This window comes from Phocoena phocoena, chromosome 20 (genome assembly GCF_963924675.1).
Source record: "Phocoena phocoena chromosome 20, mPhoPho1.1, whole genome shotgun sequence".
Lineage (NCBI taxonomy): Eukaryota > Metazoa > Chordata > Mammalia > Artiodactyla > Phocoenidae > Phocoena > Phocoena phocoena.
The window spans coordinates 17,418,181-17,442,226 of NC_089238.1; the positions used below are offsets into that span (position 1 = coordinate 17,418,181).

The 24,046-nt window shown below is 52.9% G+C and overlaps 1 protein-coding gene across 3 annotated transcripts in view; it reads left to right on the forward strand.

Annotated features, from left to right (window-relative positions):
• Positions 1 to 24,046, forward strand: part of PEPD (peptidase D) — a 115,171-nt gene that overhangs the window by 26,907 nt on the left and 64,218 nt on the right. For 2 of the 3 annotated variants that reach the window (XM_065898709.1, XM_065898711.1), the window contains 3 exons: positions 7,839 to 7,883; positions 18,289 to 18,364; positions 19,272 to 19,318. In XM_065898709.1, the coding sequence (XP_065754781.1) occupies positions 7,839 to 7,883; positions 18,289 to 18,364; positions 19,272 to 19,318 (168 nt within the window). The remainder of the gene's footprint in view (positions 1 to 7,838; positions 7,884 to 18,288; positions 18,365 to 19,271; positions 19,319 to 24,046) is intronic. The other variant, XM_065898710.1, reaches the window with a different exon arrangement.

Consider the following 24,046-nt stretch of genomic DNA (forward strand, 5'->3'; position numbering starts at 1 on the left):
TATGAGCCTGAGCCACGGGAATTTGTGCGTACGTGTGATGTGTGATGTGATTAGGAGAGATTATGAGCTCATAAATACGTGTCACTTCCCCCAGTGATAAGAGTGGTGGGGCATCAGGTTTGCTTCTTTTCGTCGCACGCATCTCTGCATCCTCTTGGGAGCTCGCCAGAGCGGCCTCGCCTCCCACACCAGCAGTGATTAGCCCAGCTTGTTGAGGTGCTGGCCGTGGAGCCGCTGTCTCTCTCCAGGCCCTTGAGGGGAGTGGTACAGGGCACAGCTTCCAGCTGCCTGTCCTGATCCGAGCCTCCCCTCGTCCCCCAGCACTGCCCGGCGCGGGGCGGCTCCTGTGCCCTGCTCACCTGCCTACGCTCTGGTCCCGTGGGCTGGCCTGTTCAGTCTCGACTTGGGTCTCACTGCCTTGTGGGGAAGCCCTGAGCTAGAAGGGGGGAGCCCTGGTGGCTGCCACACCGACCGGTTCTGTGACCTTAGCAGAACTTGCCTCTGAGCCTCAGCTCTCCCACGGGAAGCATGGTGCTCGGGCTTGCTGTGGGGTGAAATGAGATCCCGCTTGTCCGGAACCTGGCGTGGAGCTGGTGCTTAATAAACAGTTGCCCACGAGCAAGCCCCCATCACGCCCCAGCGCCCCTCTGAGCGTCAGTTTCCCCAGCTGTGTAGTGGGCCAGCAGACTTCAGGATGTCCGATGACAAGATTCCGGATGTCAGTGAGCTGTGGGGTCCTTCTTGCCCCACCTCCCAGCCGAGGCCTCTGCTGCAGAAAGCGCCTTCTCAAGCACCCGGGGCCCAGGTTTTCTGGGGGAGCGGTGGGGGACTCCAGGGGCATCATCACTCTCTGTGAGCAGTGGAAGTGGAGGCCTTGTCCCCACTCCCCCGGGAGGAGTGTCACTGTGAACTGACCTCTCCCTCCACTGAGCAGACCCCAGCCTCTGTGCCCCGCTGCTCCCTGAGTCCCCGTGGCCCCTGCCAAGAACCCAGAGGAGCCTGTGCTTGGCCAACACCCCACCCCACCTTGGGAGTGTTTTTGGAGAGCCTTAACTTTGCGCACTCTCCCAGGCTGGCCCTCTCCAACCCATGGTCCAGTCCAGATGGGGGCTGGCTGTGAGCTGCTCCCCAGGCCCCTCACTGCTGGGCTGAGCGCCTGCCCCCATGCTGGGGGGATTCGTTTCCACACCCGTGTGGCAGGCTGGGCTTTCTGACTCGGCTGAAGTATCGCAGGTGAGAGCCCTCCCTGCCTTGGGGTCCCCCGGCCGCCCTGTGGTACGGCCTCCCCTCCTGTCGCCTCACACCTTGCTCTGGGCCTTACGTCCCACTGTGGCACCCTTTGTGTAGCTCTGCCCTTAGGGGTTGCTCCATTTGGGTACCGCCCCCCCATCACCACCCTGCGGCGCACTGTGGCCCCTGACCTCGGGCCCCCTGCCAGCGCCTTCCCTGCAGAAAGTCGTGTCTGTATTCCTGGGGTCTGGGTACAGCTCAGCCCCCTGTCTCCCAGCCACCCCAGCTCTGCCACCTTTCGGACCCTGCGCCAGGCTGGAGAGGGCCTTGTCCTCCAGAACCGCTGCGGCTCAGTGACCGCATTCACCTGCCAGCCGTGAGCACCTCCAGCTGTTTGCAGGGATAATAATAGCCTGTTTCCTATGCAAGATGAATCTTGCTGTCGTCCTACTTTCTAATACTCACGCAACTGCTTCTGTCCTCGGTCACTTCTCACTGCCCTAATGAAGTGCCTTATTCCTGGAATTTTTGTTTTTGACCCTTTTGAACTTCTCTGCAACACCTCCCATCTTGGATCCTTCACTGACCTGGTCTGGCAGAAGTTCAGGATTTGGCCTCTCGGTTTGTCCTGATGGGCCACCCCAGGCCACCTTTATCCCTTGGCCTGGGGGCAGGAGGGAGCTTGTGATGGAACAGTGGCCTCACCTGTCCACCCAGCTGCGACCTCTCCAGACGTGGCTCCTCAGGGTCGGCTGCCTTGGGCCTGTCACCTCGGTGGGACTGTGGGTTTGGTCCTGGGAGCCCTCAGACCTCCCTTGGCCTTCCCAGATCAGGGCCAGGCCGCCTACTGCCCACGGCAGGGGGTGTGCCAGGTGTCCCAGTGGTGGGGTCGCAGGGGACTGGGAGCAGGGAGGCAGAGGCGGGGTGGGGCGGTAGACATGCACTGGGATCTCCCCATGGCCAGGGGCCCCTGGGCTCACCAAGGGGTGTGGCCTCGTCCTCCCTGGGGAGCCAGGGTGTGATTATGCTGGGGTGAAGGGAGCAGGTGGGGACAGTCTGTAGGCCTCGTGCTGAGTTTGACTCCAGCCCCGGCCACAGCTCCCTGTACGGCGGGATTGGCGCCCGGACAGCTCCCAGGGAAGGGGTGGAAGGAGCAGGCCCTGTAGTGGGCTCCGGCCAGAGGACAGGGTCGGGTGCTCGTCGCCAGGTGCTGGTGAGGGCGGGGCCGGGGCTGGTCTGTGGAGAGGGTAGCTCCACAGGAAAGACACCTTCTTCCTGGGGGCGGCACATACCACAGCTGCCTGGAGCAGCTGGGTCCTGCAGCCTGGGAGCAGAGGCAGACATGATTCGTCTTCGTTAGCATCAGAGGAGACGTAGACTTGAGAGCAGGTTTTCCTCAGACAGACAGACGGACAGACCCTGGCTATGAAGGGAAAGAGATTATCTGTGGGGGGCCAGGTGGCCTATGGGCCGCCTTCTTGGCCTGAGACAGTTCCGTCCAAGGCAGGCAGACTGCCCAGGAGCCCTGAGTGGGGGCAGCGAGTAGAGAGCACTCTGTTTCACGCCGTTGTCTGACGGAGAAATATGGTCGCTGTTTTACATTAGCTGGTTATTCAGGATAAGCACATTTCTTATCTTGTGGCATTCACTTAAATTGCCTTGCATATTTGACGATGATTGGTTACAAATTAATTCCATTTAAATAAGCAGTTAAGTATGAAATTGCTGAATTTGGGGGTTATTAATGCAGGAATATTAATGTTCAGGGATGTGAATTTTCAAACCCAAGAAGTAGAGGGACATTATTAAAACTCGACAGTTACAATAAAATGCCAGTGTGTGGTGTGGGAACCAGTGGCTTTCTGGTTACTGTTAACTTATGTATCAAGTTAACAGTTTGGATTGAGGTTCTGATTATGGCTCATGGAATCTCCGAGTCTCCTGAAGAGACGAGCACCTGCCTCAGCCCCCAGTGTGGGTGGAGTGGGGGCCTTCTGGGACCTGTTCTCCATCTTCCAGTTAGAAACTGCAGGGAGGAGCCCGGGGGCTGGAGCAGGGCTGGCTGGGCTCACACGACTCACTGTCTGTCACCCAGCCCACAGCTAGAACCCACCAGGGAGGCACCCTCAGCTTCCAGGGCATTCCCCACCTTCATGGGCTCTGGTGGGCTTCATTGTTGTTTTTACACAATTATTACATGCTCGGTATAGAAAGCTCTGACTAGCACAGAGGCGAAAGCAAGGAATGTTCAAATTTCATTACCTGAGTTAAACCACTGACATTGCCGTGAATGTCTTTTGGACTCTTATGTGTGTGTCTGAGGGTGTTTCTCTGTCTGAATGTTTTTGTGTCTGAGTGTGCATTTGTGTGAGTCTGTGTGTTTCTGTTTGTGTGTATATTTGGGTGTTAGTCCATGTTTATGCCTTTGTGTGTGTGTGTGCATGTATTTGCCTGTGTCCATGAATATACACCTGTGTGTGTCTGCCTGCGCCTCTTTTCTAAGCGTATGCCTGTCTCTGTGTGTGTCTGTGTGTTTGCATCTTTGTCTTTGTGCCTGGTCACCTTGCTGTTTGTGTGTGTGTGTGTGCATGTGTGTATATGTACGTATGTTTTGTAACGTGAGATTCTACTGGCGTGTTTGGCTTTTGAGGAGATAGGCCATCGCTTTTCCTAGCGTCAAAGTGATATTTGGCAGAATGGGAGACGGTCTATATTGCCGTCTTTATTTATGTCATCTCCTGCTCTGTTCTTCACCCTGAGCCAGGTTGGCTCTCTGTGATCTCTTTGATATTTCACAAGTAGGGCTTGATTCTACAACACTTTGAATTTAGTAGTCTTATTTTTATAGTTAGGGATCCCGAAAGCTTTGAAGATCTGGAATCCTTTCAGCCTGCTAATACCTCCTTCCCTCTCCTCGTCCTTGTCCCTCCTTCAGCCAGAAGTGGGGGTACCAGCTGCACAACGACAGCATTAGATAGGTGTTTTCAAACACCCATCAGTGAGGCCACGGTGGATTCCTGGTGGGTCACAATCCTGTATGCCCTGTGTGATATCCTGGCTTGAGATAGAGCAGGGCTCAGAATCCTGAGGATTGAAGGCTTCCCAAGGCTTCTCTGCTGAGGCCCATACATTGTGCTGGGCCACATTGCGCTTACCTAGCTGTCTCACCGATAGCTTGAGCTCTGAGTCACGCATGACAGAAGTGTCAGGGATGTGCCCCAACCTGATCCTTTTGTCTCCTGGGTTCCCTTTTCAGTTATGTTCATCTTATCAAAGAACTTTTGGCTTTGTAGATTTGTCTCTATTGTATGTTTGCTTTTTATTTCATTGATCTTTTGCTTTAAAAATTTTCTAATCTCTTTAGGTTTTATTTGTTCTTTCTCTAGTTCATTGAGAAAGAAGAAAGATATTTCTGGGGTGGAAGTTTATTTTTATTTATTTATTTATTTGGCTGCGTTGGGTCTTCGTTGCTGCACATGGGCTTTCTCTACTTGCGCCAAGCGGGGGCCCGCTCTTCCTTGTGGTGCCTGGGCTTCTCATTGCAGTGACTTCTCTTGTTGCGGAACACGGGCTCTAGGTGCGTGGGCTTCAGTAGTTGCAGCATGCAGGCTCAGTAGTTGCGTCATGCAGGCTTCGGTAGTTGCGGCACGTGGGCCCAGTAGCTCTGTGGCATGTGGGCGCTTCCTGGACCAGGGGTCGAACCTGTGTTCCCTGCATTGGCAGGCAGATTCTTAACCACTGCGCCACCAGGGAAGTCCCGGGATGGAAGTTTAGATCATTGATTTTCAATGTTCTTTTCTACTGCTTACATTTAGAGCTATAAATTTTCCTCTAAGCACTGCTTTAGCGGCATTTCACCAGTTACGGTATTTCATGTTTTATTTTCTGATTTTATTATTTTCTCTTCTTTGAACTGTAGGTATTTAGAAGTTTATTGCTTAATTCCCAAACAATTTTGGATTTTATATTTTTCTGTTACTGATTTCTAGTTTAATTCTACTGGAATCAATGAATATTCTCTGTATTTCAACCCTTTGAAATTTGTTGAAACTTCCAACATATGATATTGTTTCATGATAAGTGTTTCATGTATACTTAGAGAGCACGTAGTCTGCAGTTGTTGGCTGTAGTGTTCTGTATATGTCAATGAAATTAGGTCGGTTAATTGTATTGTTTGTATCTTCTGCAACTTTACTGATTTCTCTGTTTGCTTGTTCTGTCATCAGAAGAGGTATGTGAAAATCTGAAGCTATGCTTGTCGATTTATCTGTTTCTCATTTCTGTCAATTTTTATAAATCAATTTTATTAGAATAAAATTTATATACAATAAAATTCATTATGTGTATAATTCAGTAAGTTTTTAAAAACAGCTTTGTCAGAATATAATTCACATACCTTATACAACTGACCCACTTAAACTGTACAACTAAAATGCCTTTTTGTATGTCTATAGGTTTGTGCAGTCATCATCACAATCAATTTTAGAATATTTTCATCACCCAAGAAGAAACCCTGTACCCATTAGCAGTCATTCCCTTGGCCACCACTAATCTATTTTCTGTCTATGGACTTGCCTACTTTAGCATTTGATATAAATGGAGTCATGCAGTATGTGGCCTTTTATATGTGGCTTCATTCACTAACTGTGTTTTCAAAATTCATCCATGTTGTAGCATGAATCAATACTTTGGTCATTTTTATGGCTGAGAAATATTCCAGTCTATGGATATATTGGTTTCTGTTTGCATAATATATCTTTTCCCATCCTTTCACTTTCATCTTGTGTCTTTGAGTCTAAAGTGTCTCTCTTTTTTTTTTGCGGTACGCAGGCCTCTCACCACTGTGGCCTCTCCCGTTGCGGAGCACAGGCTCCGGATGTGCAGGCCCAGTGGCCATGGCTCACAGGCCCAGCCACTCCGCGGCACGTGGGATCTTCCCGGACCGGGGCACGAACCCGTGTCCCCTGCGTTGGCAGGCAGACTCTCAACCACTGTCCCACCAGGGAAGCCCTAAAGTGTCTCTTTAGAGCATATGGTTGAATCTTTTTTTACCCATCTATTCTGCCAATCCTTGTCTTTTTTTTTTTTTTTTGGCGGTACGCGGGCCTTTCACTGTTGTGGTCTCTCCCGTTGCGGAACACAGGCTCCGGACGCGAAGGCTCAGCGACCATGGCTCATGGGCCCAGCTGCTCCGTGGCACGTGGGATCTTCCCGGACCGGGGCATGAACCCATGTCCCCTGCATAGGCAGGCGGACTCTCAACCACTGCGCCACCAGGGAAGCCCAATCCTTATCTTTTAATTGGAAAATTTAATCCATTTACATCTAATGTAATTACTGATAAGAAAGACCTTTTTTCTGCCATTTTGTTATTAGTTTCTGTGTCATATATTGTTTTTGTTCCTCAGTTTCTCCATTACTCCCTTCTTTTGTGTTTAATTGACTTTTTTGCAGTATACAGTTTTGATTCCTCTTTTATTTCATTTTCTGTATATTTTAGTTTTCTTAGTGGTTACCCAGAGAATTACAAATGACTTCTTAAACTTGTAATAATCTAGTTCGCATTAATATCAGTTGATTTCAATAGTACACAAAAATTATGCTCCCTTCCTTTGTGCTGTTATTGCATACAGATTGCGTCTTTATACATTTTGCAGTGACCTACACAGGTTTATAATTATAATTATGCTTTATGCAGTTATCTTTTAAATCAGATAGGACTTACAAACAAAGAATACATTTACACTGTTTCCGTACTTGCCTATGTAATTACCTTTACCAGTGCCCTTTTTCTCCTTATATGGATCCTAGTTACTCTCTAGAAACTCCTTTCACTATAGTCTGAAAGATTCCTTTTAGTATTTCTTATAAGCTAGGTCTTCTAGTGATGACTTCTCTCAGTTTTTGTTTATCTGGTACTGTTTTAATTTCTCTTTCATTTATGAAGCATAGCTTTGCTGGATATGGAATCTTCGTTGACAGATGTTTTTCTTTTAGCAATTGGAATATGTCATCCCGTATTCTGCCTTCTGGCCTCTGTAGTTTCTGAGGAGAAATCAGCCATTAATCTTACTGAAGATCCTTTGCATGTGATGAATTGATTTTCTCTTACTGCTTTTAAGATTTCCTTTTGACAGTTTGATTATGTGTCTGGGTGTGGATCTCTTTTGAGTTTATCCCACTTGGAGTTCATTGAGCTTTATGGATGTTTACACTGATGTTTTTCATTAAATCGGCAAAGTCTCTGGCCATTATATTTTCAAATATTCTTCTGCCCCATTAGCTCTCTCCTTTTCTTCTGGGACTCCTATTATGTATGTGTTGGTACACTTGATGGAAGAGGCTATGCTGTCTGCCCAGCGAGGGTGGAGGATGACATTTTGCAGCCAAGCAGCTTGTTCTCCAACTGACTACACTTGGAGGACATGGCCTGGACCGCCAAGTCTGCTGCAGGACACGAGCAGCAGCAGGCCTTCTGTTGACCAGGGAGTCATGAAGTTAAAGTTCTCTTGGTCAGGCTTTCTCTTGGTGTGTCTTGAATGAAGTATTTCTTGCTGGGAGATGATAGACCGTTGAACTAATGGACTTGACTTGTTTTCTTTCTGTAGGTTCAATGTCAGCAACACCATTCTTCATCCGGAGATTGTGGAATGGTGAGTATGGCTTGTGGCTGTTTGTTGAGCTCAGCCCAGGAAGGTGAGAGACCCTGCTGTTCCCGCCCACTCCATCTCAAAGAGCCCCTCAGACAAGCTGGTCCCTAGAACTCTTCTCTCAGCCTCTTCTGTTTTGTACTTTTTTGTTCGTCAGTTGGTCTGTTTTTCCAAAAGGGCACACGTCACTCGAATGTCAATTAAATTTCTCTTTTTCTTTAGGAGTTTTTAAAAGAAATCTTACCATAAATGAGCCAAACGTATATAGCTCAGTTAAAGTAGGTAGTGAAAGAGAATAAAAATAAACATCATACGTGATCCTATTACCAGAAAGGTAAACATGTTTTCCTCATGTCATGCATACGTCTTGACTAGTTGGCATCCTTTTTACATGTCTTATGTTGCCTGCTCTCTTCTTCTGCTGGTACTGATAGCCCTACCTGCAGTGTGTTTTCTGCTGGTTCACAGCAGGGCGAGGTGCCTCCAGTTGGGCATTGCCTCTGTGGGCCCTTGAAGAGACCCTCCACCGATGTGCTGCCAGTTTTCTTCCTAAGCCATCGAGTTGTTTGGGTTTTTTAAACTTGTTTATTTATAAAATTTATTTATTTTATTGATTTATTTTTGTCTGCGTTGGGTCTTCGTTGCTGCGCACGGGCTTGTCTAGTTGTGGCGAGTGGGGGCTACTCTTCGTTGCGGTGTGCGGGCTCCTCGTTGTGGCGGCTTCTCTTATTGCAGAGCACAGGCTCTAGGTGCGCGGGCTTCAGTAGTTGTGGCACGTGGGCTCAGTAGTTGTGGCTCGCGGGCTCTAGAGTGCAGGCTCAGTAGTTGTGGTGCACGGGCTTAGTTGCTCTGCAGCATGTGGGATCTTCCCGGACCAGGGCTCGAACCCGTGTTCCCTGCATTGGCAGGCGTATTCTTAACCACTGCACCACCAGGGAAGTCCTCGAGTTGCTCTTTTATAGCACTAAAATGTGTTTTATTTGTTGTATGGCTGCACTTATTCTGAATGTAGGAGAGAGGAGAGGCAGGGCTTTGGTTGTGTCATCCCCTGACTGGGAGGCGTGTGGACTCCTCACATCTGATCCTAAGGCCATGCGTCAGGTTCCCTGTCTAGTTGGGAGACCTTGCTCACCTGTCTTGAAGCACTTGGGAACACTGTGGCCTGAGGACGAGGATGAGTCAGCCGTTGAGTTTGGGGGAAGCGCAGAGTGGGGAGAAGGAGAGTGCGATCCAGGCCAAGGGGCCACTTGTTCAAAGGCTGGAGACAAGAAACGTTGGCGGCTTTGTGTGGCCAGACTAGAGCCACACACTGCGGAAGTGGCCCCTGAGGTTGGTTAGAGAGACGGGCAGGGGCCGGGTGGGCCGTGGGTCTGCCTGGACTTTGTCTTGAGAGAAATGGGAACCAGGGGAAACCTTCAAGGATTTAGGCAGGAGAATGGTAGGATCAGGTTTGCTTTTTTGTTGTTGTTTTTTAAAAATGTTTGGCTTTGTTGGGTCTTCGTTGCTGCGCGCGGGCTTTCTCTAGTTGTGGAAAGCAGGGGCTACTCTTCGTTGTGGTGCGCGGGCTTCTCATTGTTGTGGCTTCTCTTGTGGAGCGTGGGCTCTAGGCGCATGGGCTTCACTAGTTGTGGCATGTGGGTTCAGTAGTTGTGGCGCGTGGGCTTAGTTGCTCCGCGGCATGTGGGATCTTCCAGGGCCAGGGCTTGAACCCATGTCGCCTGTATTGGCAGGCAGATTCTTAACCACTGAGCCACCAGGGAAGCCCAGGTTAGCGTTTTTTAAAGCTGCGGGGCAGGAGTGGGAGCAGGCTGCCAGTTACGAGGCTGCTGCAGGGTCCAGGTGGCCGTGGAGAGGTAGGTGACGGAGTTGAGAGTAAGGGGCAGTCAAGGGGAACGCTCCTGGGAGGAACCGGCCTTGACATCTGAGTGGGGTGGAGTTGAATGTGACTCTGGGGTTTTGTCCTGAACAGCTGGGTGGTATGTCACCAAGATGGGGCAGGTGCTTTGGCAGGTGAGGGACTGCCGTGGTGTGTTGAATTTGAGGCAGGTGCCGGCGGGAGAGAGGCTGGGCCAGAGGCGAAGATCTGAGGGCTGTCGACAGGCATCGATACTGACCCTTGCGAGAGCTGGAGGGTGGGCGGGCCAGCAGCTCTGTCGGCAGCCCTGGCCCGGTGCCCATCCTGGCCGCACACTGTGAGCATGGGGGCTTGTGTCCTTCCAGTTCACAGCCACCTCTTCTTGTTTTGATGAAGTAACGAATGCCTGGCCCTTCCGTAGCCCCCAGTTGGCAGAAGAATAAACCCTGGATACTCAGGGACCGCGTCCACCTATGTCCCAGATGTGGCATCCCTTGTGGCCGCTTACATTCTGAGTGCTTTGGAGACCAGGGCTGGGTTGTGCACCCCAGCATCTCCTGAGGGACGAGTCGTTAGTTCGTCACTTTGGGACAAGCATGCGTTAATTCTGGTGACATTTCCAAGGCTCTGAGGTAGATGCTGCGTTAATAAGATACTTCCCAGTTTTATTAAAGCCAGCAGCAGAAAGGACTTCTTTGGCATTTGATGGCAGTGGAACTATTTTAGAAATGTCACATTGTCCTTACTGCCTCAGGGGTATGTTTTAGCAGCGTGTGTTCTGGCCTCTGTAGTGACTGCAGTCATTCTCGGTGGGAGCCATGTGAGTCACCGTCATCACCCTCCTCTGGTAACTGAAGGAAGGATTCTGGGTGGAATGGCGGGCAGGCCCCTCATTTACAGGAGAGACTGGGTTTCCATGGTATTAAATTATGGCTCATTGATGTATCTTTGGGCCCCTGTCCTGGATGCTTTTTCCAACGCCCCCCTCTCGGCCCGTGGAGAGAAGTTACCTGGGGTAATGGAAAAACTATCCAGTTGGGCATATCCAAACTCTCACCCCAGCCCACCCACCTCAGGAAGTCACTTAACTCCTCTGAGCCTCAGCTTCTTCATCTATAAAATGGGGACGTAGTAATGCCTAACTCACAGCACGGACGTGAAGATTCAGCTGCCTAATGATTACCATAGAGCGGGTGGCTTATGAGCAGCAGAAATTCATTTCTCACAGTTCTGGAGGCTGGGAGGTCCAAGGCCAAGGTGAGGACCCACTTTCTGGTTCATAGACGGCCGTCTTCTTTCTGTGTCCTCAGATGGCGGAAAGGGCGAGGGAATTCTCCAGGGTCTCTTTTATAAGGGTACCAATCCCATTCGTGAGGGTTCCACCCTCATGACCTAAGCACCCCGCAAAGATCCTGCCTCCAAATACTATCACGCTGGGGATAGGTGTCAGCCTGTGAATTTGGGGGCAACACAGTGTTCAGTGTATAACACCAAGCCTCAGTTTCCACACCTGCAGAGTGGACGTGGTCTCCCTTGGTGGATGGCTCAAGGATTGGGTGAGAGCAAAAGCCAAGTGGCAGCACATCCCAGTAATCACGCCGTCACCTTTTGGGACTTCCTTTATGCAAGGTATGCTACGCACTTGGCACCCGTCACCTTATTTAAAGAGGTATTTAGGGGCTTCCCTGGTGGCGCAGTGGTTGAGAGTCCGCCGGCCGATGCAGGGGACACAGGTTCATGTCCCGCTCCGGGAAGATCCCACATGCCGCGGAGCGGCTGCACCCGTGAGCCATGGCCGCTGAGCCTGCGCGTCCGGAGCCTGTGCTCCGCGACGGGAGGGGCCGCAGCAGTGAGAGGCCCGCGTACCGCAAAAAAAAAAAAAAAAAAAAAAAAAAAAAAAAAAAAAAAAGAGGTATTTATGTTATAAGGTAGGACTCTGACTATCCCCATGCTACAGGTGAGCACACGGAGGCACAGGAACGTGATTTGACCAAGAAAAAGCCAGGAGCTGAGCCCAGGCCGATGGTTCCAGGCTCTGACGCTGCCCCATGTGGCTCTGAGGAGTACCCTGAGGAGTGGGGGGTGCTGCCTGCGTGTCAGCCTCTCTCTCGGCTCATTCTTGGCCATCCGACCTGCTCAGAACCCACAGAAAAGATCTTGTGGAGGCCAGGGTGTGGTGGGGTGGAGGGCCTGGGGACGTGCCGCCAAGCCTCCCCCAGCGCGGCGCCCTGCCACCCACGTGTACCCCAGCTCCCAGGTAGCGGCTGAGCTGGGGATTTGGGATCCTTCCCAGAGCCTGTCTGATTAGGAGGCAACAGGCAGCCTCTCCCAGCACAGGGGGAGCTTCACTTCTCATTTGTGTTTGGGTGTCATTCATTTCCTTTCGGTGACGGCTTTATTGTTTTCCGTTCTCTCAAGCGGTACCTTTTTGATTTTCTGTAAATTCCTCTATAATCGTACTCTCCTTCCCCACAAACATGAGATCATGGCTGATCATTGCTTTGCTTGTGCTAGGTCTTGCCGTTTGAACGTGGAGGTCAAAAGTTGAAACTTAATAAGAGCAGGCGTCTCTCACTTCCATAATTTAGTCTGTGGTTCTGCATTCCTGTTCAGCAGATGATTAAATTGATCTGAAGGTGGGGTAGGAAATAAAAGGAGATACTTCTGTGCTGTCTAATAGCTTGGCACTGTGGATTTCAGTTAAGCACCTCTGGAAGCATCACAGAAAAGCAAGCATGTCAGCCGTTGCCACGCGCCTTCTCGGGTTTTAAGTGAGGCCGTGTTAACTTGAGTCGGTGTCATGCCAGTGTTAGAGCTGTTAATTACACGGAGCGGAGGTGGCCTGCGTGTATTCCTCAGGCAGCGAGGTAAGCTGTCTATTTCTGTTCCCCTGCCTTTCTGTGCACGGGAGACGGTGAGGGGTGGATGATCTGGGGCAGACACGCACCAGGATCCTGCATCCTGGGTAATGTGTCCCAAATTAGAAAAGGTACCTAGATGATGACTGATGCTTGGTGTGTATATGAAAAGTATTCCAGTAGGCTTGCTGTCTTTGTCTCCCGGTGAATAGGCATTTAACCCTAAGTCAACGAGAAGGCCAAGTGGAAAGTGGGGACCTGAGAGTAGTGGGGAGAACCTGGCTTACTGTGCACCGGGAGGCTGGACCCAGGATGTGGGAACAGTCAGGCCCTGGTCCCAGCTCTCCCTGCACGTGGCTCACGACTGCCTGGCCCCGGTCAGGTCTCAGGCACACTCAGCTTACCACGGGCTGAACCACCGTTTTCTTCCTGGCCCTGGTTTCTCTGAGAGGACTTATGGATTGAGCTTCCTGAGGATATGTAATTCCAGCCAGCTCTTTCCTTTCTGTCCCTCCTGTTGTGCTGGGATTTTACCCTTTGAATCCCTGGCTCGCAGGGTAGGGAAGGAATGGCCATGGGGGTCATGCGGTATGGATTCCCGCACTCCTCTCCCGCAGAAGTCCCTGCACATTCATCTCCGGGAGAGATGGAATTCCTGTCCCTTCAGATGGGTTTTGTGCAACACTGTGGCACTTTGATGCTTAGAGACGGATTCTGGAAATACTTCATCCTGTCTTGCTACTTACTTTAATCAGTGGAGCATTCAGACCTCACTTAATTGATGCCTTAATCCTTCATTTAATGCCCAGAGGCAGTTTTGTGACCTGTGACTCTTTAAGGAAGAAAAAGATTGCACACATGAATCTCAGCTTGGTCCAGTCTTTGTCATTTCAGGCCAGTAGCAGGGGACTCTGTGCCTTCAGCCCCGCCCCCCTGCCCGTGGTGCTGCCTTTCTCCCTGAGCAGCCCCCTTGATGTGGTGATGCTCACAGGCCTGGCCATGAGCTGGGGACCCTGCCTCAGTGCCTTCATCTCCTGCACACGTCGGGCACCTCCTCTTGCTGCCGGAAGAGCCTGAGTTGCCTTCTGCCCAGATGTCTTTTTTTTTTTTAATTAATTTTTAGTTTTGGCTGTTTTGGGTCTTTGTTGCTGCGCACGGGCTTTCTCTAGTTGTGGCGAGCAGAGGCTACTCTTCGTTGCGGTGCAGGGGCTTCTCGTTGTGGTTGCTTCTCTTGTTGCAGAGCATGGGCTCTAGGCGGGCAGGCTTCAGTCATTGTGGCACGTGGGCCCAGTAGTTGTGGCTCGTGGGCTTAGCTGCTTCCCAGACGAGGGCTCAAACCCGTGTCCCCTGCGTGGACAGGTGGCTTCTTAACCACTGCACCACCTGGGGAATCCTGCGCAGGTGTCTTCAGTGGCATCAGTGCTGTCCTGTCCTGAGCCTTGGTCCTCTCATGCTTCCTGGAGGAGGTGACCTTCATCCTCCCCTGGGGATAGAGGCCTTGCAGATGATATTTCTAACCACCACCCCACATGTCCTTGGGCTGGACAAGGCGGGGGCTGAGTGTGACGCTCAGAATCCCTCACTCCAAGGCGACTGGGCCTACAGAGGCTGCACCGCAGCAGAATCCCCCTACCTTGCCTTTTTGTGCTGGGGAGTAAAGGAAATAGCCTCCTCAGATTCAGGGCGGTGAATTCTTCCTGCAGATGAGGAGAAACTGTGCAGAATGCCGGAAAGTCTTACTGTTTTGTGCCGTGATCTTAAAAACAGTTTCTGGTGCTTGTGTTGTGGAGATAACGGGGCCAGGCGGGAACGCCTGGCACCGGGGCGAGACTTCAGCCCCAGAGTGCCCTGTGGACGGTTGGGTGAGCCGGCACACAGCAGCCTTTACTTTCAGGGCCCTTAAGGCTTGGATTCAACTGGGCCAGGCCAGTGCTCAGCCAGGCCAGCTTCACTGGAGAACTGCCTTTGCCCTGGTTCAGTTTGATTTTTTTCTTTTTTTTTTTAACATGACTAAAAAAAATAAGTCCTGAGGCAACCAGCTAGAGGCCTAGTTTGTCATCTTCCCCAAAGTGAAATTCGGAAAGAAAGCAGGACTCTGGGCCTCGGTGGCTCAACATGCTTTATCATCTCTGATAGGCAGGGAGCATGGTCTGGGCTCCGAGAATCCTCTCTCCTTGGGCTGATGGAGTCTTTTTCCCGGCTCTTTTCAAGACTGAGGGTGCCTATGGGGCAGGGAGGAGGCGAGTGGAGAGCCTGTGGAGTGGGCTTCTGAGGCTGGGGCTGCCTCTTCCTGCCTTTGTGGCTGGGGGTGAGGCAGTGGTGGTGGGAGTTTGGACTGCTGAGGCCTGGGGAGGCTGTTCCCCACGCCCTGTCCTGACCGGGGCCTGCCAGGCTGTGCGACATCCCACGATGACCTGGTGAACAGCCCAGGGAGGGCGGGTGGAGGAGGCCTCCTTTTCTTTTCGAGATGAACCATTCTGTCTCCTGGTTGGAAGTAAGGTGTTTTCCAGCTTTGCTGCAATGCCCAGGCACTGTTCCTAACCCGTAGTTACGGTGTGTCTGCTCTGGGCCAGGCACTGTTCTAGCCCTGGGATGCTGCCCCCCAGGGCTGTGGGCTTTTAGGGGGAGACTTAAATGAAAAGGAAATTACAAGCGTGATAGCTTACTGAGGATTCACATAGACTGCCCAGGGAATAGAGGGAGGGATTTAGCCTGGTAGGGGGCTGGAGGGAGCCCCTCCCCGCTTTCTGAGCAAGGGGCTAGAGGGTGAATGTGCAGGAGCCGGTTCCAGGCAGAGGCGTCTCTGTCGGGGGTGAGGGGGTACGTGGTGGAGACAGGCAGGGTGTGGCCTAGAGAGCCTCCTGGTCGCTGGATAGAGTTTTAACTTCATCTGGACGACATCTAGAGGCTACTAAAGATTTGAAGCCAGGGAAAGCCTGGTCTGATTTGCATTGCCCGAAGATCCCCAGCTGTGGTTGGGGAGCAGACAGGGCTGGAGGCCAGAAGAGCCAGGAGAGGGCTGGAGAGAGTGGGGTCTGGACGGAGAGAGAAAGGGGAGGCGTGAGAGGTTGCGGAGGTGGAATTGCCGCCCTTGGTCGTCGGTTGGATGTGGGAGTGATGGACGGGTGAGAGGGAGGTGCCCAGGTGTCTGCATTAAGCAGTGGGAGGTGGGGAGGTGTGGCTGGAGATGGGAGCCTGCAGAAGGGTGGGAGTCTCTGTCCTGATGAGCTGGAGGTGCCTGGGGGGGTCCTGCAGGTGGGACGCAGCTGAGAGGCCTGTGCCGGAGCTGGGGCTTTGGGGGGCAGGTGCAGCGGCAAGGCTGGGGGGCAGGGAGGGGAGGGCCCGTCAGAGCTGGAGGAGGGAAGCAGCCAAGCACGTGCCAGCAGAGGCAGGCGTCGCGGGAGGTCACGGAATGCCTCTGGGTTTGGCACCCTGGGGGTTGTTGGTGAGGCAGTGCTGGCAGAGTGGCAGGGGCTGAAGGGAGAAGAGGGGAGGGGAGAGGGTTAGTGAGAAGATGGGGAGGAGGTTTGTAAAAGCTGCTCTCCCTCCTCTCCGGAGGCAAGGACTGTCAGGGTGTCCTTTCTGGAAGCGTGGCTGGGTGGTGGGGGGAAAGCTTGGCTGGATGGGGAGGTGAGTGGTCATGGAGCTTCCAGTAAGAGCGGTAGGTGCACAGAGGCGCCTGGGGGCTGGGATCTGAGCCCATGTGTGTGTGTTGGGGGGCTGAGCCTCACTGACAAGAGGGCACCCCTTCCCTTGTAGGCGGGGAGAGAGGGGAGGATGGGGGTGGGGAAGGCTTGGGAGTTTGGAGAAGAGGTGAGAGTACGCCCACCTGCTGCCTTCTGTGTTCTCCAGGAAGTAGGGGATGACTTCGTTCACGTGACAAGGAGCCCTGGGAGGGCCCCGAGGTGGAGGAAGTTGAGAGGAGCCTGCATGCTCCCCCTGTGACTCCCGGCAGAGCTGAGGTGTGTGGAGGCAGGTGGCAGCTTGCTGTGCCGTCCGCCCAGCTGAGTGCTTTCCCCCTCAGCCCTCGTGTCCTGCACACACAGGCCTGGGCTTCGGTTCATCCCTTGCGGGCGTTCGGCCGAGCCTGTGTGGATCGAAGGGCACAAGTCCTAGGGGGTCTAAAGTGTTGGCTGGAGTGGTGGCTAGAGGGCTGGAGCAGGGCTCTAGGCTGAAGAGAGAGGCAGGGGGTCAGAGGCGGTTGTAGCCTGGGCCTGGTTCCCACCTGTGTTGTCACTCTGGTCGTCACCGTCACTGCGTCGGAGAATAGAGAGACCCGCTCCCAGCTCACAGATCCTCGGGCTGGTGCCGAGCAGGGCAGGAAGGAAGCATCAGGGGCCGCTAGGTTATCTGTGAGTGGATTTGGACCACACCCTCCAGGGCGCGGGAACCAGCTTTCTGTTCCCGCGGGTAGGACTGCTCCCAGCGCCCCGAGGTGGAGCCAGAGCACCTTTATGATGGTAAAGAGCAAACTTAGGCTTCAGGGTCTGCCCCAGAAAAAAGAAGGCATGTTCATCTGGAGAAAGGCTCAGTGGATTGGGGGTTTGTCTTTCCTACATCCCCTGGAAGGTGTCCCTGTGCTGTACGATGCCTTCCTCCCCTCCCAGCGACGAATGGCTGGCTGTCCTACGTGGGCATCGTGGAGACAGCACAGGTCGGTAGCTGCCTATGGTGCAGGTGGGAGCGCCTTCCCTGCCATCCTCAGACGCCTCGGCTGAGGCTGGCTCAGGACCGTCAGGCCTCAGAGGTGGACAGTGGCTGGACGAGGGGTGTGCTGTGGACGGAGGGGCAGGCGCTAATCTGCCATCATGACACTCCGCTTTGCCGGTCTTGAGGGGGCTTTGGTGAAGGCAGGTCACCTTCATAAAGGGAGCAGTCGGCCATGAGGGATGCGCTGAGGATTCCATGCGCTTAAGGACTGGGCCCACTGCCACTTAAATGCCGTGAGCTGGAGGTGCTTATTTGAAATGGGTAGAAGTAGAAAAAGAATATTTATTTAGCTTCTCTACGGGAGGCTTACTTGGGGTTGAGATTGATTGCAAGGACCAGAAACCTGACCAATTTTGGGCAAATTAACATGAGCTTATTGTGAGGACCCCAGTACGCCCCTGGAGTCCAGCTGGCAGGAGGTACAGCTGAGCCTTGAAAGGATGGCAGGGTCTGTTGGTTGCACCGCCCCGTCCCCATTCCCAGCTTGACCCTATCTCACGCAGGGGGCCTGAGTCACATGGTTTTCCAAGGCTGCCTGGACAGGTGGGTGTGGTGGGGGGAAATGGAGAACTCTTCAGCCATCTGGGCAGAGGCCTGGGAGTCAGCACACTTAAGATTGAGGTCCAACAGCCTTGCCATGTAGATTGTATCCCCATTTAATGGATGAGGAAACTGAGTCTCAGTGAAGCACCGTGTGTCCGGCTACAGAATCTGGGTTTCTGCCACCCACAGCGCCTTCCCGATCTTGTAACTGGAAACAGCCTGCACTCCTGAGGCTGGCGTTGGGTTGGGATGGGCCGTGCTTAGTGTAGCTCATCACTCCCGGGGCTTGGTGGCCCATCCTGCCCCCATCCTATGCCCAGGTGGCCCATCTGCAGCCCTGGGCTCCTTCAGGCTGTGCAGGGTGTGGAGGTTTCCCTGGAAGGGTCTGCCAGCTCCTGCTGGAAGTCGCTGACTTGCTGCTTCGTTTTTCTCCTTTCTGCAGCCGGGTCTTCAAGACAGACATGGAGCTGGAGGTTTTGCGCTACACCAATAAAATTTCCAGCGAGGCCCACCAGGAGGTAAGCTGGGCGCTGGCTCACTGGACCTGCCGTTCTGGGTGGGCTGGGGAAGCAGCATTGCTCTGTGTGGGGCAAGACGGCGGTGTCCAGGTGGACGGTCTTGGGGGGGCGCTGGTCCCCAGCAGGCAGGAAGTGTCACTGCAGACCCGAGATACAGTGCTGGCTGTTTACTGTTCCCCAGTGGGGACAGGGCAGGGAGGGCCTGTCCTCACCGTAAGGTACCCACCCTCAGGGAACTTCCCAGCAAGAAGTCCCGACTTCCGGGACAGTAGAGCTTTCCCTCCTCGCATTCTGGCAGTCCCAGTTCCTTTGAAAGAATCTGTGGTCCTTAACCAAGATTCAAGCACGTTTATTACTATCACCCAGTTTTTGAAAACACCCTCACTTGGTTCTTTCCCAAACCTTCCCACTTTACCTGAGGAGCAGAAGCAAATAAGGAAGTTTATTTTTTGAAATGGGTCCAGGCCACTGGGATAGCCCAGTACCTGCTTACTGACATCGCAGTGTTGTGTCAGGAGACAGATGGGGGTCATTGGGGGCAGCACAGTCTCTTCTCCGAGTTCCTTTTCTCTGTGTTTTATAAGGAAGGAAACCTCTTAGGATAGTTGTCATAGGCTTCCGAGCATTAAGTATTCACCAAACACATCTTGGCTAAATCTTCACTTGCCTCCCAAGGTGTTTATCGACTTCTGAACGGAAGTGCTCCGGAGCGGTTTAAATAAACTATATGACTTTGGAGCTTTAAAAAAGTTCTGATTTGTCACAGTTCTGCACCACTGTGTGCACGTATCATTCTTTTTTTTTTCTTAAAGAAGAGATTCTTTTGAAAAGATGCTATACATTATTTATAAGGTGGTGTTACTTATCTCCTTAATACAAATGTCTTTGCTTAATATCCGTCCTCCAGGTAATGAAGGCTGTAAAAGTGGGAATGAAAGAATATGAGATGGAAAGGTAAGCTGTTGTGTTTCTCTGGGTAAAGATTAAAATGTAAAAAAACAGTAATTTACGTTCGCCGAGCAAGTAACAGATGAGACGCGGCAGCCTGGCACACAGGTTGAGCGGGGATTAGGAGTAGGGCTTCGGCGTCGTGGGCAAAGAGGATTTTTCTTCCGACTGTGGCCACCTCCCTGGCTCTTGGCAGAGTGCTGGACGGTAATGGTCTTTGATTACTTTTCAGGGTGGTTTAGTGCCCCATCATTCCACGCGTGGACTTTGTTGCTGCAATTTGCAGGAAGCTACCAAATAGCTGCTATTGAGACTCTGAAAGCCGCTGGTAAAACAGCTTTGCCATTTTTATGTGTAAACACTGCCGTTATGTCTGCTGTGCTCGGACGACCGGGTTGCGGGTTGGTTAAGTGGCTCATAAAGCATTCCGGAGAGCTCCATCATCCTGCAGCTCCAGTTAGGCTGCAGGGAGCCTGTTGCCACCCGGGGCCTTCCCACGGCTGCCCTGCTGTGCTGGGTGTGGCCTGGCCAGCTCTTCAGCCCCGCTCCAGGACCCAGGGGTCAGTTAGCGTGCTGTTGCCCACAGCGTGAAGAAGCCCTGGGGTCAGACCCAAACTGCCCCAGTGGCTCCCCTCCCGGCCACCTCCCAGGGCAGGAAGCCCCCATTCCCGACTGTCACCAGTGACTGCACCGCGTGGGAGCCCCTGTGGGGAGAAGACACCGAAGCTGCCGGTTCTCCCCCTGTGACATAATAGGAACTGCGTATTTGGTCTCTGCCCCCAGTTCCTGGCACGGAGCTTGTAAAACCTTTGAAATTCCCCGATAGAGAGGAGCATCTGTTGTTCTTTATAATAAGCCCCTTTCCACCGCACTTGAGTTTATGCTAATGAGGGCCTCTCGGAGGCCCCGACCTCCTGGGAGAAGAGAGGGACTAGAGATGGAGATTGAGTTCTGACCAGTGATTTAATCAATCCTGTATCTAAGGAGGTAATGGCACTTGCATAAGCCCTAAACCGAAGGGTTTGGAAAGCGCTTAGGTTGGTGAACACGTGGAGGTGCTGGGAGGCTGGCATCCCTGGAGAGGGTTTGGCAGCTCCACGCCCCTCCCCCACACCTTGCCCTCTGCCTCTCTTCCATTTGGCTCTTCCTGAGTTGTATTCTTCCTAATAAAGTGATATCAGTAAGTAAAGCACTCTCCTGAGTTCTGCGAGCCGTTCTAGCGAATTATGAAACCCAAGGCTAGGTTTTGTGGGAACCCCTGATTTAAGGCCGATGGGTCAGAGGTAAAGGAGGCCTGGGCTTGTGGTTGGTGCCTGAAGAGGGGGCAGTTTCGTGGGACTGAGCACTTAGCCTGTGGGGTCCGCACTGACTGTGGCAGTTAGTTAGTGTCAGAAGGTGTCCACAGAGAAGTGGACAATTGCTTAGTGTGGAAAACCTACATATTTGCTATCAGAAGTGTTGTGAGTACGAAAAAGCGTTTTACCTTGTACCCTCCACCCTGGGCTGCCCTTTCCTGCCTGGCCTTGTCAGAGCTTGGTGCCGCTGCCCCTTCCCCACCTTGCAGGGCCCATGTCTGCCCCAGGTACCCTCAGGGCCCGCTCTGCCTCCACACCTTAGCAGTGCAGAGTGAGGGCGAGGTACAGACAGAGTCGGCAGCGGGCACCTCGGGCATTTACAATCACCGTCACGTGGCTTGGGGGTAGGCGGCTTTTCTCGAAGTCTAATAACCCTTAAAGGAGCCCTGAACCAGGGAGCCTCTCTATTTCTTTCCCCTTACCCTGGGAGGTAAGAGGTTAACGTGGCCTCAGAGGCCCCGCTGCTGTGCCTTCCCAGGAGGGGGCATGGAACAAATGAGTCATCAAGGACCCAGCTCAGCTCAAGGAGGACGGGGGAAGGGGCAGAGCCCTCTAGCTCTTGCCTCCGTGCTCTGGGATTCCCGGGTCCTTGCCCCCACCCCCAACCTGGGACAGGAGGAGTTCTGTGGGGCTGCCAGGGAGGTGGGCTGGGCAGTGGGTCCCTCAGATTGGCACTGGCCCAGAAACCTGTTCCCAGCTGAATTGGCCCATAGTGACCGACAGCTGGTGCTTCAAATAAAACGACCGAGAAATTGGAGCGGGACTCGCTTGCTCCAGTGTGGAGCCACGCTGACTGCTGCATTGTGCCCGAAACTGCGGGGAGTCCAGCTCCGAAGGTGGCTCCTGGCAGGGGCCTGAGCCGTCCTCCGTGTCCCAGAGCCAGATCAACCTGGGTGGGTGGCTCCTGGCAGGGGCCTGAGCCGTCCTCCGTGTCCCAGAGCCAGAGGAACCTGGGTGTGAGTTCTGGGCCAGGGGCTGGTCACTCAGCATACCTCCCCCAGCTCCCTACTTCCCAACCCAAGGTAACAGAGGTCTTTTTTTTTCTTTTAATGACGAATTTCAAATACCCCCCACCCGCACGTCAAAGAGTATAATGAACGTCGAAGTCCCCATCAGGGTTTTCTGTTTCGTTTTGTTTTCCTGGAGTATTTAAAACCAAACCCCAGACATTGTGTCATTTTACCTGTAAATACGTCAGTGGGTGTCTCAGTGGATGACGGTAGGGTTTTCCTTTTCATGTAACCGCTGTGTCCTTATCACATCTAAGTAAGTTAACAGGAATCCTTAATGTTATAAATGTCTAGTTTATGTTGTCTGAAACTATCTTCTTAGAACTGGTTTGTATGAGTTGGGATTCGGGGTCTACACGTTGCGGTTGGCTGTTGTTTGGAGGAGACCCTCTTGTTGAGCTGAGCTCCGGGGAGATCTTACCTTTGTCTGCAAATGGCTCAGCCTTCCGCTCCACCCTGCGTCCCGGGTTGGCCCCACTGCCGCCTCCTCTGTGGACCAGGGGCGGCCCTCGGAGAAATGATCCCGAGGCTCTGGGCCAGAAGCAGCCGCCCTGAGGGTGCTGAGTGGCATTAATCCAGCTCAACGTGCCAGGTGTGTGCCCTGTGGTGCACCTACTATGCGTCATGCCCACCCTGCGGCTGGCCGTAGGGGGTACAGGCGGGAAGCAGTGGCTACCCTCGCACCCTCAGCCCGGCAGGGGGGCCATCTGATCTCTGGGTCCCTGAGACCTGAGAGCAGGGGGGTTCCCGGGGTGGAGTGTGGGGAGGGGTTTTAAAAGCTGAAGCAGAGATGATGAGGACAAGAGACAGAGTCTGTTCCCAAAGGGCAGGTAGGAGGGGTGACCCTGGGAGGCAGATGGTGTCACCCCCTGGAGACAGTGGGAAGATGGTCCTCCCGGGACATTGAGGTGTCCCTGGCCAGATTTGAGGAGGGCACCACCCACTGCCAGTGCCAGCCTGAGCCCGGGGGCGTCTGTAGTGGTGAGGGGGCCGACGTCACTTTCTCTGTCCCCGCAGGCATGTCACTGCCCAGGTAGCCTAGGATGCTGTTTTGTGTCCTGTGTCCTTGGAGCCTGGGAACTTTCTCTCGGAGGCCCCATCTCGTTAATCTGCAGTGTCTGCCCCACAGTTGGTATCAGGAAATACGTGTGGGCGGGTTAGATGGATGGGCAGGAGAGAGAAGAAAATGTCCTGAGCTACTTTTTCCTGTCTTCTCTCCCGCTGTGAACGTCAGCATTCTTCTCTTAACCAAGTAGGAGTATGAGATCATGTCTAAAGCAGGTGGGGGCTCCCCAGGAGGTGTGGCCTCCTTAACACAGGCTGGACCGATGCCCAGGAAGGTCCAGGGCAGCGACTCCCGGGCAGGCCACCGACCCCTGGCTTAGAAGAGCATCCCTAGAACCTTCCGGACGTTCTGCTGAGAGCATGGCCAGCTCCAGCCCCACGGAGGGACACAGGGCAGGAAGGGCAGGGACTCCTGGGGGTGGGGGTGGGGGGGGAGATTGGGGCTGATTTTCTGGGAGGCGGGCATACCACCGGCACAACGGCGCTCAGACTCAGACAAGGGCCGCTGGCCAGGAGACCCAGTTCTAAGCCTCATCTTTTTGTTTTATCATCAAAGGTTTGTCATAAAATCTGGAAGGCATGTTAGAAACAAGGAAGCCAGCTGGTGGTATTTATTAAGACTCCTCCTCTGTGCTGTGCCTGTGAGCAGGGTTCCAGGGAAAATGAAAATCAGTTTCTGCAATTGAGGTGTGGTAAATTGTGTTAAACCAATAAGACGTTAATGTTTGGGTAAATCGGGTGCTAATGGCATCTGACTGCAGGCCCAACCAGGCGGTGCATTTTACCTCCTCATGTTACTTAATGTTAGTGGCGTCACCGGCTTACAGCCGGCTGGCATGGGGCTGGCAGCTGAATCAATTACCGGCAAACACTAATTTAGAGCATGCTCAATTGGCTGTGTAAGCAGGTCCCAGTTCACATTTGCCACAAGGAGATTAATAACTTGATGTTTTTGACGGTCTGGGACCTTAACTGAAATGACGCTCTCTTTCTCTCCAAGCTGTGAACGGGGCATTTCGGGCCCTTTCCCGGCAGCTCCCGTGGGGAGTGTGGGAGTCATTTAACAGGCAGAGAGGTCTCTGAGGTATACTAGGGGACAACACGGCGTTGTCCTCCTCCCCCGGCTGGCGTCCTTCTTGGCAGACAACCGGACCACATCTGGAGACCCCTGTCAAGGCCTGGGTTTCCCTGTGCTCCATCACAGGCATCAGCCCACAATAAGAGTCACCTGTTTTCTTTGTTATTTTTTTTTTAACATCTTTATTGGAGTATAATTGCTTTACATGGTGTGTTAGTTTCTGCTT